This window comes from Syzygium oleosum, unplaced genomic scaffold (genome assembly GCF_021117445.2).
Source record: "Syzygium oleosum isolate NSW1041296 unplaced genomic scaffold, Sole_v2.1 Sole_v2.04, whole genome shotgun sequence".
NCBI classification, from domain to species: Eukaryota; Viridiplantae; Streptophyta; class Magnoliopsida; order Myrtales; family Myrtaceae; genus Syzygium; species Syzygium oleosum.
The window spans coordinates 9,016,627-9,030,825 of record NW_026607488.1 but is presented as its reverse complement, the minus strand read 5'-3'; the positions used below and the strand labels follow the sequence as shown (position 1 = coordinate 9,030,825).

The 14,199-nt window shown below is 42.6% G+C and overlaps 2 protein-coding genes across 3 annotated transcripts; both read right to left on the bottom strand.

Moving 5' to 3' along the window:
* Positions 1-434: 434 nt before the first annotated feature.
* Positions 435-4,109, bottom strand: LOC115663436 (uncharacterized). 2 transcript variants are annotated; one of them, XM_056310900.1, is made up of 3 exons: positions 4,040-4,109; positions 3,727-3,799; positions 435-2,603 (listed from the first exon to the last, which is right to left on the bottom strand). In XM_056310900.1, exon 3 carries the CDS (start codon positions 2,581-2,583, stop codon positions 544-546), a length of 2,040 nt encoding a protein of 679 aa, XP_056166875.1. In that variant the 5' UTR covers positions 2,584-2,603; positions 3,727-3,799; positions 4,040-4,109; the 3' UTR covers positions 435-543. The 2 variants fall into 2 exon arrangements, with proteins under 2 accessions (XP_056166875.1, XP_056166876.1); XM_056310901.1 differs by having other exon boundaries at positions 3,903-4,088.
* Positions 4,110-7,593: 3,484 nt separating this feature from the next.
* Positions 7,594-10,432, bottom strand: LOC115679516 (uncharacterized). Its single transcript, XM_056310922.1, has 2 exons — positions 10,342-10,432; positions 7,594-9,736 (listed from the first exon to the last, which is right to left on the bottom strand). Exon 2 carries the CDS (start codon positions 9,714-9,716, stop codon positions 7,731-7,733), a length of 1,986 nt encoding a protein of 661 aa, XP_056166897.1. The 5' UTR covers positions 9,717-9,736; positions 10,342-10,432; the 3' UTR covers positions 7,594-7,730.
* Between the last annotated feature and the right edge of the window lie 3,767 nt (positions 10,433-14,199).

Below are 14,199 nucleotides of genomic sequence, written 5' to 3'. Positions count from 1 at the left end.
TGAGTTTGATGAGCCTGTCGACAATTATAGGAAGGCAAACATATTGGCACACATTACAAAAATGTACATGCAATAAGTTGCTTATATACATATGTGAAAAAGTAAAATACAAGATGATATAATTTTCTAAGTCACGTTCTCTTTAAAAACAACATAAAAACGCGAGTACATCATTCTAAATGAGAAATGCTAAATGCTTACCGAAACACTGCCGTGTAGATTTTTGCTTTCTGAATGATTCGATAAGGAAATTGGAGGGTATGAATTGTAAAATTTTCTAGAATCAATACCAACTATTGAAAGCGTTGTTGAGTGTTTCGATATTCTAATACTTCACCTAAAAGTTGGCTAGACTTTTGCGAAATACTAAATCGTAGAAAATATAGAATTACCAATACAAATAAAATCTGTGAAAAGATTTAAACTCAAGCCCTTTTATTTTTATATCATATGACAAAGCCAACTGCAATTTAATATTTGTACATACCAATATAGAATTACCAATGCAAATAAAATAGCCCAATCGCGAGTAACAACAGCGTGTCATTTGCGGCTGTCGTATATATTATTAGTAGCATCTCTCTTCCCCAAAAAAAACCTCCGGATGCAACTAGAACAACCTTGTCCCGAGGGGGGAGGTGCGGCCGAGGCCGAGGTGTTGGCAGTATCTTTAGGAAGCTCTGGGATGCTCGAACGGTACTTGTCCGTCTTGTGAGCCAAGAGGAGCCACACATGAGTGACGAGCTCACCTCCTCTTCTCAGTAGATTGGCATGGTGATACACTGGACAGTTGGATGCTGCATAACACAGCATCTCCGCCCAGATGCTGCTGATGAGTTCCCATTTGTTATCCATCGTCCTCAGGGCGACGACGAGCTTCTGCACTTCCAACAGCACGTGCCAGTTCCGAGTGATAATTGTCACCTTATCATAGTCCATGGGGTCTCTGAAATTTCCATCCGCCGACAATAGTTGGCTAATTGCTTCGCTATGATTTCTGTTCCTCAACCAAGGCCTCAGTGTGCAAAAAGCGTGCTCCAGTGTGATGTCGGCGGTGGTGAGGGACAACATGTAAGGATGCAGAGCGAGGAGGTATATCATGTAATCCGATAGAAGTTTGCTTTCTGCACGAGCATCCTCGGACTTTTCGCTTTCCAATAGGTGCAGGATTTCCGTCGCGACGTGCCAGATAATGATGCTCTTATCGAATTCCATCATGATGCTATTGCTCAGTGTCCGATTCTCTTGGATGCCGTGAGTCTCGAGCGTCCACTTACCTCTTTCCGTGAAGGGCAGGAGGTGTCGTTTCTTCTCTAGCTCGGTCATCTTTTGAACTACCAGTGCCTTGAGACACGAGGGGATGGTCTGGCGGGAGTGTAACCAATACCTCCAGAAGATCTCCCTTTTGCCAAACAAATCAAGAACCACGCCGATGGGCTTCCACCAGTCTTTGTATAAGAGGTGGCGGTCTAACAAATTAAGCTGCCCTATCGACCTTGACCACCTTTTCTTCTTCATGCACCAATCGGCTAGATATGGGAGGAACCTTCGGAAAAGCGGCACCTTAAGGTTCATACTCATCTTCACCACTGCCCAATCCGAAAAAGGCAGCACCATGACTTGATAAAGCTCGAGAGATGTGACTGCCATCAGTAATGCGTAGGTATAGGTGACATACATGTCGATCAAGAAGACATTCTTGAAGATGATGGTGAATCCACACAAGGCAGACACCAAGCAGAACAAGCCGAAGAAGTGGCCTATGAGGCCGACTTTGGTGTACAGAAGAGGCGCTTTAGTGTAGAGCACATCGAACATCAAGTTCAGCTCGATCTCGGTTATGGTGAAAGCATGGTTGGTGGGGTAATCATCGATGGACATCCAAGCGCGGGATATGAACAGAGGGTGGTACAGCCAGTTCACGAGGTGGGGCTTCAGACAGTCGAACCGAAAGTATGCCTTCAAGATGTCCTTTGCAGAATCGAACTTGTTGTCCTTGGGGATCTCATTGAACACTCTCTGAATTTGTGCTTCTTCAATGATGTCCTCAGCAGTCACGCTCGAGTTCCCATCATACACAGAGTGGAGAACCCAGACCCACCCCACCGACTTCCCGATTCCAACCACGAACAAGGGGAAGTACAGCCTTGAAACCAGGGACGTGCTGTCCCAACAGCGAATGAGAATCCAAAACACGAAGCCAACCGTAACCATGATGTTGAGCATCTGTCTCAATCCCAGCCGGTTATCTTCCACCTCATAGGCCGTTATGCCATCTGGGTACCCGAGTTGTATCAGAAGCAATGGGGCCAATAGCCCTTCCAACACCACATCGTGACCCGGATTTTCAGGATCATCGATGCGGACCACAGTAAGCTTGCCCAGCGCCAATGTTGCAAAGTAAGAAAGGAGTAAATATGTGGCCCAGATGAGGAATCTAGCTAAAATCCAGGTCATATATTTCCGGCGGCTGCCTAATAATGCAAGAACGATCCCGCAGGCAACGCTTGCAGCAACCAATAACTGAATTCCCCACGACGCCCACAGGCCTTTTAACAGCGGCAACACGGTGTTCAAACTCATGGCAGCTTCGTTCAGGTGTGCTCACTAGACATCAATGCAAATGCAGAGTGAGGAAAATTTTCACATTGCTTCTGAAGAACAATTACAAATACCTTGCACAAAACTGCACAAATGCATACAATATTGCATGCATTAATTCTCTCAATCTGTCAGGATCTGGCACCACTGAAACTAAGAATGTGCACATTACTTATCCTACGAGTTATGGATAAGTAGGACTCTGGATTTTCATTAGGTCTGTATTAGATGCATCATATCTGTGAAGTGACCCACCGGTCAAACACAAAGTGCGTAAATTTTCATTAAAATACTTTCTTAAGTTACTTGTGTTTTACTTGTTGTTGATAATGACTGTCAGGCGGCGTTGCAAATGCCCAAGAACTAGAAAGGAAGATTTACAATGCAAATGATATTCTTTTTGATAATTGTAAGTTAACTTAGTTCATTGAAAGTCCAGGCACAGAGAGTACACAGGTATATATATATATATATATATATATATATATTTTTTTTTTTTTAAGACTGTTTATTTACACTTAAGCAAAAAATAAAAAGAAATTTTTTCGTTTGCCCATCAAAATTTAAAAAAATATAAAAGATTATAAAAAACTACATATTAATATATTTTTTTAGTCTGTCATACTCTATCTTTCAACTCACTATCAGACTTTTGAATCTTGATTTCATGAACTAAGGCCTTTTTCTTTTCTCTCTTTTTGAAATGTGGTAGAATAGATGTGTCACCCAATGAGAAAGCCACATTTCAACTTCTCCGTGGGCTTCTACTATATGCACCAAGATACAAGAAAGCACTAGACTTTAGATGCAATTGCTCTCGGGTTGGATTTTCAAAATTTTTAGTAGAAGCGGTTTCACGACTCCAAAAATAATTCCTGTTGTCCTACCACATTTCAAAGCCTGCAGATTTCATAGATCCCATTCACGTAGGAAAGATTGCATTCAATAGCACATTTGCTATATTTTTCCTGACATGGCAATCTTTGAATGTCAAAAGTAACAGGTTGTGAAGGAACAGAGAAGGGTCATAATTTCTCCTGGTAGTTCTTTCACCAGTGGGAAAATGAACATCGAGAACAAACATAAACATGTGCTATAACTTGTATAGAGCATGGTTAAGTGTACTGATCAACAAATTCAAGTACGACAATCACTTGCCGAAACATCCAAAGCGCAAGGAGTGTACAAACATCTTTCCCTAAAAGTAATACGGATTAGTAAGCACGACAAGCAAATGCAAGCTAGCTAAAATAAAAGGCAAGAAAGAGTTGCAACGCAACACAAGACTAGCACCATGAAACCTGAACTCGAGGGCTGATGAATCCCAGAAGTACGATTCAGAAGACAACGGCATCGGCATCGGTAAAATTGGAGAAACTGAAGCAGAGAAAAGCAACGGAGATCTTTTCCGTAAGAAACATTGTGAAGGAACAATTACTGGGAATAGGTGATTTCCTCTCTTGGCTAGCAGAGCACTTTAACACATAACAGCAACAAACTGCTTGTTGTGGAACCTCCGTTTATAAAGTAAGAAAAAGAAATCCGAAGGAATGAAAAAGGACACAAAGAAAATGGAATAATACACCGCATGGGAATTTGATTATTTGCTTGCAACTTTCGTCTGAGGCTCTTTTCCTCTTTTGTTCGGCTTAAAGGGTAGATAAAGATAACTATGTCTGAAGCTTCGGCCTCCATCTTTAAGGTCGCGCGTGATTCTCGTTCTATCCTGCACTTTTAGGTCTTGGATTAGGCAAATGATAGGCTACTCTAACACTAGCATCGGGTCACGATGAAATTGTAGGAAGACTTCGGGTCCGTTTTATTTCGTGGAAAATTGACATGACTAATTAATATTTAATAAGAAAACTAGTTTCAAGAAAAATAGTTTAATTTTCTTGTGTTTGGTAGAATTTTAGGAATGAGCTATAAATCATTATCGGAAGTTTGGTGTCAAAAAAATTAGGGAAATTGTCTAATCATTCTTAAATCTATTGTATGAATATCAATTTAATCCTAAACTTTCCAATTTTGAAATTTAGTAACCTTTGTACCAAATTTTAATGTAGTCATTCTAAATAATTTTTATCGGAAATTGCTGATGTGGTGATGTCTTATAGGACGGCCGATAATGACTGAATCATCATGTCAACGATTTTTAGCGAATTGACTAGAAAGACTACATTGGGATTCGTCCAAAGGTTTAGAACTAAATTGACAAAATTGAGAAGTTTATGACTAAATTGCAATCCGTATAATAAGTTTAGGACTAAATTGATAAAATAGAGAAATTTATGACTAAATTTCAATATATATAATAAGTCTAGGACTAATTAAGTAATTTTTCCCAAAAAACTTGATGGCGTTTGAGACAAATAAACCTACAATGCAACAATCTTGAGAACTTGGCAGCAGGACTTAAGACCTCGAGCCTCGAACTCGAGATTGGACCTGGACTGTGAGCCTCGGACTGAAGTTCCTAGGAGTTGGACGCCAGAGGTCGATCCAAGAACTCGTGGCCCTAGATGCTCAAGTTTGCCCCAGTCTGCAAAGTCTAGGTGCTACGATCTAAGGTCCAATCGTTTAGGGCGCTGGTTAGGGCACTGGGTCTCATGCCAAGCCCCCTAGTGTCCTAAGTTTAGGTGCTAGGGTGTTCAATCTGACCGCAAGGTCAAATTAGATTCTTGAAAATGAATATCAATCTTTTAAAAGAGTAGATTTAAAGATGGATTTTTGTTCATCGTAACTCATTTTCAAAGCAAAGCCAAAATGACATAAAATGAGGAAATATGTTCCAACAATTAGTTTTCCGTAAGATAATTGTACCTTTCGTGGTTTTGAAAATTTACTCCAAGTCCTCCTGTAAGAACTTGTAGAATCCACTAAATTAAGAAAACTATGATGATGTGGCCAATTAGTTCATCTTGATGAACAATTTTCAAGAGGACACGAAATCCAACTCTAACTGTAAACAGCTCTTTTTGTCACCCAAAGTCAGATTGAAAATTTGCTCACCAGGACAAATCACTTGGCCCTCAAAATCCATTTCAATTAATACCCAAATTTCCTTAAAAAATCATGAAATTTTTATATGTTATAGACATCAGTGTCCTTGACAGCTTTTATGAAGGAAGTTTGTTGAAAAAAGGTATGAAAAATTTTATAAAAAATTCAGAGAGACATGCCAGTCAGGTGAACAGTAAACCCAGTAGAGTTGTGACGGTTTGAAAATGGACTTCCGAATACCCCAAAATGATCTTCAAAAATTATAGATTTAATATATGACATACTTCAAGATGTTAGGGTCAACTTCCATGAAAACACTTCCTCAATTTCGGTCCACATTAATCTCCACAAAAATAACAAAACAACATGACACCTCAACAAACAAATCCGAGAAACATCTCAGCAATCACAAATCATCAATTAAGCACAACCAGCTATCAAACCAACCCTAATTCATCTCTAATCAGCCCTTAACATGTCCATTAGTAACCCCTTAGTCTAGTCAAGAGTTAGGAAGCCACTTATCTCGAGTCTAGGCAAGAATGACTCGGGGGAAAGGGGCAGTAACAAGGTCAGTAGAATAGCAGTAGCGGAGCAGAAGCAGCAGTAGTGAAGCAGAAGCGGAAGTAGCAGCAGCAGCAGTAGAGGAGCAGAAGCAGCGAAGAAAAGGAAGCAGCAGCAGTGAAACAGAAGGAAAAGAAGGAAAAGACAATGGAAGAAGAGAGAAATGATGGGGTTTTTGTGTGGGAGTCGGTGGAGTCAGCTGAGAAAAGGCGAAAGTCAATGGCGTGGGGGTCAGCGGGGAAGGAGAGGAAGAGAGAGAGAAAGAGAAAAGAGTTGAGTGACTTGAGTAGGTCAACTACCCCCACTATGACTCAACCAAGGGCTAGGATTAACTAGTCAATCTCATCAAAGATCCAATGGCTCACATTGGTCGACTCCACTAACTCCTAGAGGCAAAATAGGAAATGAGCAAGAGGAGAGAGGGGCATTATGGTCCAATATTTTCGGCCAGCATGGGGGCAGCAACTTTACCAAAATGCCCTTCCATTTTTCAAATGAACTCAAACAATCCCAAGGGCAAAATGGTCATTTTTAATTCATGATCCAAATTTCACTTTTCCGACAAATCCGAGTGGCCCTATGGTTGGCCACACCAAATGTGACGTCGTCCAATGAATTAGTCGTGGCTTTCGAGAAATTTGATTCCCAAGTTCGAATTCCAAGTAATGGTCAAATTTAATTAAATGCAACTTTGGTGTGTCTCAAACTAACGGGCGGCTTTTAGGAATTATGCGTATCGACTCGTGGCCGATTCAATATCGGGCCACATCTAAGTTTACTTGAGCCATGGCGACCTCGGTTGTCATGTAATTACGAGGGTCAATCAGTAGTTCCAATTGGCGCGATCACTCGGATTAGGTTTATGATCGTTCGAAATTTATACAATGGTCAAGCAGATTCACCCGCGATCCAATTATACAACATTTGCGAATCGTTTCATAACCATCCTTGAATTGGTCTATAATGACCCATAATATCTTCTCGTCAATCCTTATGGTCGAAGTGTCGATCCATGGCCAAGTTCTTAGGTCAACGTACTTGATTCCTAGTTAGCCATTCCCTAATGGTTAGTGTTCTCGAGAGTAATCAATTCCGAGTGAGATTTAACTGAAGTGCATCGAAGATATAATCATTTCATAAATCCCAAAAATGGGTCGAATTTCAGAATGCCACACATTGAGAGATGTCTTCCAGCATAATGAACGTGGTCTGAGTTCTACCAAAGGAAAAAAACTCAGCCCTTTAAAAATCACCTGTCCGGTAACTAGTATGTCGGACCGTAGACAAGTCAAACAACCAAACCACAATCCTAGTCAGTTCTGGTTTCTAAAACTTAAACTACTTTCCAAGCAATGAGGGGCAAGGGAGTGTAAAGAAAACAAGCCTTTTGAATATATAGGATCTACATCCAAGATATATGTTGCTATGTTTCATTGACAAGTCTCTTAGCTGAATGCGATTACAGTGATTTTATTGAGAAAGCACCTCTTTACCAAGAAGGGAAAAGAGAGAAAACACACGCATATACTATAATCGGGTGCAGAGCATGACCAATCCTAGGATCACCATTCACTCTGCGACTTTCCTTTGGTTTCTCCGGTGTGCTTGGTCTCTTCAGTGTGGGTGTACTTATCAGTATGGTGCTTCAAGAGCAGCCATACATGAGTTATAAGCTCTCCGCCACGCCGCAACAGTTTCATGTGATGGTAAACTTGACAACTGTGCGCAGCGTAGCACAACATCTCCACCCAAATGCTGCTTATGATCTGCCACTTGTTGTTCTTTCCCTTTAGTGTCGCAGCCAATTTCTGCGCATCCAACAGCACATGCCAATCCCTGGTGATTATGGTTCCCATCTGATCCAGGGAGGGTTCGAGCACGTCCTCTTCTGACGACAATGTCCCCAAGGCCTGATTGCTGTCTCTGTACTTGAGAAATGGCTTCAATATGGTGCAAGCATGCTCCAATGTGATATCGGCAGTCGTTAGGGACAACATGTAGGGTCGCAGTGCTAGAAGGTACATCATGTAACTGGATAGCAGTTTGCTTCCTTCACGATTCGGAGACTCGTCAGAATCTGAATGGAGGCAGAAGGTCGTTGCCATGTGCCAAATGATGATGCTTTTGTCAAATGTTGTCGAGATGCTATATCTCAACACTTCAAGGTCCCGTGTCCACTCCACATCATCGCTGAGATTGTGAGCTTTAATCGTCCAGTCGCCACGTTCGGTGAAGGGCTTTTGGCCTCTGATCACGTTGAGCTTCTCCATATCTTCTACCAGCAATTCCTTGAGAGAGCCGAGGATTTCCACGCGAGAGTAAATCCAATACCTTCTCCAGGTCACCTGTTTTATGCCCAAGTACCTGAGGAATCTTCCAATGGGCCGCGGCCAGTCATCATCGTACAAGCGATGATCCAACAAACCGAGTTGCCCAACTGAGTTCGACCACCTTTTCCGCTTCATATACCTTTCAGCTAAGAAGTTCAACAGCCTTGTTGACACGAGGCAGTTTCTTTGGTGACGGCTCATCGCCACAATGGCCCATGCCGAAAAAGGTTGCAAAACAATTTGGTAACCTTCTAGGGCGGTGACTCCTATCAACAAGGCGTAAGTGTAGGTTATGTACTTGTCTATTAAGAAGGCTCTCCTGAAAATAATGGCAAATCGACACAAGGCTGAGACTAGACAGAAAAAGCTAGTGAAGCGGCAGATAAGACCGAGCGGTTTATAGAGAATTGGTTGCTTGGTGTAAAGTACGTCATACATGAATCCAAGTTCGACCTCAGTTGTGATGAAGGCTAAATCGCGCTGTACAGTTAACCGAGATTCCTTTAGCGATTCCGGGTGGTAGAGCCAGTTTGCAATGTGGGGCTTCAAGCGATCAAACCGATGGTACGCCTTAAAGATGATCTTTCGCTCCGTCGACCATTTGGGCCTGTCTTGCTTGTTGAAGAACTTGCCAACAATTTCGTCGTCCAAGATATCCTTGGCTGATATGCTCGACCCCTTCCAGTACACGTACGCGAGGGCCCAAACCGTCAGTGCTGATCGAATGATCCCGGCAACAGACAAGGGGAAGTACAAAAGCGGGACGGGGGACGAGCTGTCCCAGCAGCGAATCAGGATCCAGATGACGGAAATGACCCTGACAAACAGATTCAGCATCTGCCGGTTGCTGAGCCGATTGTCCTCGACCGAGTATGCGGTTATGGAGTCAGGGTTCCCAAGCTGCATTAAGAGCAACGGTGCCAGCAACCCCTTGAGCTCAGTTATGTAGTCCGGTCGATCAGGATTGTCGATCTGGACAACAGTGAGCTTGCCAAGGGCAATGGTCGCAAAGTAAGAAGAGAGCAAGTAGGTGGCGTGGATGACGTATCTGATTACGATCGAGGTCCTGTACCTCCGGCGGCTGCCAAGGATGGCTAGGGTGATCTGGCAAGCGAGGCTCATGGTGACCAGCGATTGGATGCCCCATGCTTCCCATAAATCTTTCGACGAAGGCCATTGTGTACTGACTATGGATGATATCAGATCGAATGACTTCATGGGGACGTGATGTCTTCTGCCTGAGAAGCAACGATGCAAGTGAAATTACTAACGATGAAAATGGATAAACCGCCTTGCACTCATTCCGAAGAATTAAACATAAATCTCTAAACTCTTGTTGCATTCATTCAAAATGGTCAGTAAAATTTTGGGATCCTAACACTGCTCTTATTCTTCCAGTCCAGTGAATGAGATTAATTACGTCTTGCTGTTCTGCATGAGTGAAACCCACTTAAAAGGGAGAAAGAGAAGTTTCATAAGTCTATAAGCAATGCTAGGTGCTAGTTTTGCTAAAACAGATCTACGATATTGATATATTCAATGAGATGCCTGTTTGCAGAAGGACATCTAAAGAAGCTGACTCATTCAAACACCCAACTACCGATTACCAGATTACTTAACGGACCGATTATGTAAACCAGTTCAGTACACCAAGCGTTTCCCAAACATCAAATATGAGATCACCGACACACACACATTTTTTTATCTTGCTGAACTGATCATCGGCACACTGCTAAAACAGGATAAACGTTCACAGAGACAAATGAAACTAATGACAAGATCATAAATTTTCTGGAAAAAGAAAGGAAGTACAAAGTGGTCTGGCAAGAAACCGAAACCTTACGATGCTGTGTGACTGCCAAGAAGCTGACGAATTATAATAATAGAAATGGCACTGAGTGTATCTGTGTTCCTAACACTTGTGGGGAAGCTTAAGTTAATTCAAAATTGAAGAGAAAATAAGAGGGATTACAAAACACAAAGAAAGCAAAGAATTGATTACTTGCTTGTAACTTTAATATGCGATTCTCTCTCTTTGTTCGGCTTAGAGACAAACCATAAGATTTTCAACTTTACATTATTCTTTTGCACTCAATTGTAAACTCTGTTGAGAGTATGCAAAGAATTCACTCTTACACTTCTTGGTATAAAAGTCACCGCCAGGGCTTAAACTAGTGCAATTCATGTAATAAAGTCTCTCAACTTCCCATAACATGGTCATTTAATTTATTGGTATATTTACAAATTTTTGTAATTACATTATTATCCAGATTTTGGAATATTATTTCATTTTAATTCATTTCTTGAACCAACCCATAATAAAATAACACCTTTTTCACTTCATATCTTTGGTACTTATAAGTATTACAGTAGTGACATTTAAGTATATTTTAACTTGTGATTTCTATAATAATTTAACCTCCTTTACAATATAGACTTAGGATCTAGATATACTAGGCATCAATTCCTCTCTCCAGGTGCCATTCCCTGTAATCATCATTTTTTTTTTTGTTTTTATGACACTACTACCAATATCTTGCATCCACCCATACTCCAAACGATATCCACATCAAAAGTTAATAGAACGCAACAATCTAAAATGACCTTGCATCACTTTTTTTATTGAATTTGTATTGTACAAAGCACAAAAATTTGTCACTGCTCACTGCTTGCCTAGGCACTTGGCTGATTGCGGCAACAAACCTCAACTATACTGATTCACAGTCACAGAATGCTCCGGAAATACGTCTCCGCGTATGACAATTGACTGGTAAATCCCCCGAAACAAAACATGTTGTTTGTTGGCCTCAGCAAGTGAAGATGGTATTGCTGACATTGGATGAAGCATTCCCTGTATTGGAAATTAAGGCATGACAGCGTAAGAAAAGTCATGTTTGGGGATAAGAACAACTAGAGTGACATAACTTTCGTACGACACTCGTTTGAGTGTCATAACTTTTTTTTCGCTCACTTGAGTATCATATCAGAGTAAAATCAATCATTTGAGTGCCACTTCTGGCAAATCATCCTACGTGGATTTTTTGTAATTTTTTTAAAATATATATTTTTTGAATATTTTTTTTCCTTATTTTTCTATGTTTTTTTCTTTTTCTGTGCGCCGGTCGCAAAGGCCTCGCCCTCAGCCGGCGATGTCACGCCCCGTACCCCATCGAGCGCACGACATCCTTCTGGGGTCGATTAATGCGACATCCCAGGGTATCGCCGACCTCACTTATATCATCAGAGGTTTAAGATGATCAGCGGAAACCACAAAATACCCGGACAATTAAAACTGGGGAAACCAGGGAGAATACACATATTCATTTCTTATCCAAACTTATACAATATTCACAATTTACAAACCACCATATAAGCAAGCACACCGAACTTCTATACTATAAATCATCGACATAAAAAAAAAAGATCGATGACCTGAATATCCTATCCTCAAAAATGGTACACCTCCAAAAACCTATTTCCAACCCCTACGCTAACCCATACGCCCTTTGTTTGGCGTCCACTCTGAGTCTGATTCTTCGTCCTCCGAATCTGAGTCCCCCTGGACAGTCTGCTCCTCCGAAGACTTCGGCTCAGCCCCGATCTCGATCGGGTTGTTTATATCACCGACTCAGCAGGAACCTCGTCTTGTTCCTCCTCAGCCAACTCCTCAAAGAAATTATCCTCAGGCACGAAATCAGGGGCCATCCAATACTCATACGAAGGAATGTACTCCGGTTCCTCCTCAGGCTCAGCGGGCTCCGCAGGCTCATTCTCAGGTTCCACCTCGGGTTCTTCTTCCTCTGGTTCTTCCTCTGGAATCGGCTCAAGGTCCACGTCCATTGGATCGTCTCCCGCTAGAGACTCTTCCGGCTCCGGCTCATGCTCAGCCCCTGAAGACCCCGGTGCTGCAGGCGCTGGCTGCAGTCTAGACTTCGCCAGACTAGTTTCCACACTAGTCAGCTCACCATCAGGAGGAGGTATAGCAGACGGGTACCGGTCCCCAACTCCATCAAAGGGGACGTCAAATCCACGGACGGGTCCAAACTCGTCTATCCCGTCCCTAAAGAACCAAGCGGTGTATGTATGGGGTTCCCACAGGGGTAATCCTACATCCACAAAGACTACGGTGGTATGCCTAATCCAGGTCATATTTTCTTTTACAAGAAACTCTACAACGTCGTGTTCGGTGTGCATTGGTACTCCAAAACGCTCAGGTGGCGGCGGCGGAGGAGGATTCATTGTTCCGGCCGGGGTTCTGAAATATTTAGTTGAAACAACCATGAGAATATATCTCAGCAAGTACACACCCTAAGCCCCACCTAGGCTATCACATATCTCCAGACAAACACGACAAACAATCACACCCAGTTAACACACAATCAGTACTTACCTGGTCTTTCCAGCGTGCAACCTGCACTTTAGACATAACAACACTATTTCACTCGCATGCATATTATAATTATATTTCATGCATTCGTTCCGACCTCATCACACCTTTTTCCACAACTCTCGCCAGTGACCCGCATTATAGTACACGTCTCAAGTCCACTGCGACCAACTCATAACAACACTTCAGGGCCCGCGTTACAGTACACGTGTAACAGTCTGAATTTCGACATAATTCCGGGATCAATAAAATTGACATTATTTCGCATTTCATTTTAGCAGGTCTCGTCCAGAGCTGATCACTCTCGGGATACTAACCAATGGGGTATGGCTAACTAGGAAAACGGTGCGTGGACCAGGGACCCGATCGCGAATCGGGCATCGATCTCGAGAAACGAGGAAGGAATATTTTGGGCCAACGTGGGCCGATCTTAGGAAAAGTGACGGATTTGGTTTGGCCAAGGCCAACGATGTACAATCGGATCGCAAGTGATTTTGCACGACCGAAAGTGCACATGGCCAACCAGTCCCGAACTTAACCTGAACGATCGTGACCTCTGGAACTAGTGATAATTCCTCTCTCTCTCTCTATGATTGGAACCGTCATGACTCGGATAACCCTAGGTCGATACGCGTAACCCCTAAACAGCCGCCCATTAGTGAGAGACCCTGAATTTGAAAATTTAGCGAGTTTTAGTCACGAAATTGGACCCGGACTTTGGTATCGATTTTCGAGGGCTTGCACGACTATTTTTGCGAATCCGACATCATATTATGTTGGTCACTCATATTTGGGGATGGTACGGTCGAAAAATGGAAATTCGGCCCAGGACCGGAAAATTACGATTTTGCCCCTAGGCCTATTTTTGGGTATTCCAAATTTTGGGGATTTTGGAAATTAAATTTGGGGATTAATTGTGGATAAATATCAGCCCCAAAAGATTGGACCAAAACGCCCTTGGATATTTTGGCTTGGATTAATGAGGACCAAGTGTTTTAGGGGTAAAATTGGAATTTGGAAAGTTTGGTCAAAATTTGATTATTTAAGTCAAGACCACTCTCTCTCTCCTCATTCTCTCCCTCACCTCACGGCAGCCCCCCCCCCCCCCCCAACCGAGAACTCTCTCCCTCTCTCTCTCTCTTGGCCGTGGACAAGCTAAGCCGGTTCAAGCCACCGCCGCCGTCGCCGTTTCGCCGATCGTCACCGCCGTGTGCCGCCGTGAGCTGCCGATCAGCCGATCTCCCTTTCGACTCTAGCCGAGTTAGCCTAGAGTTCGGGTAAGTCACGCCCTAAACTCTATTTAGGATATCGGGT

Coding starts and splice junctions, on each gene's coding strand:
- LOC115663436 (XM_056310900.1), bottom strand. CDS start 2,583: ATGAGTTTGAACACCGTGTTGCCGCTGTTAAAAGGCCTGTGGGCGTCG.
- LOC115679516 (XM_056310922.1), bottom strand. CDS start 9,716: ATGAAGTCATTCGATCTGATATCATCCATAGTCAGTACACAATGGCCT.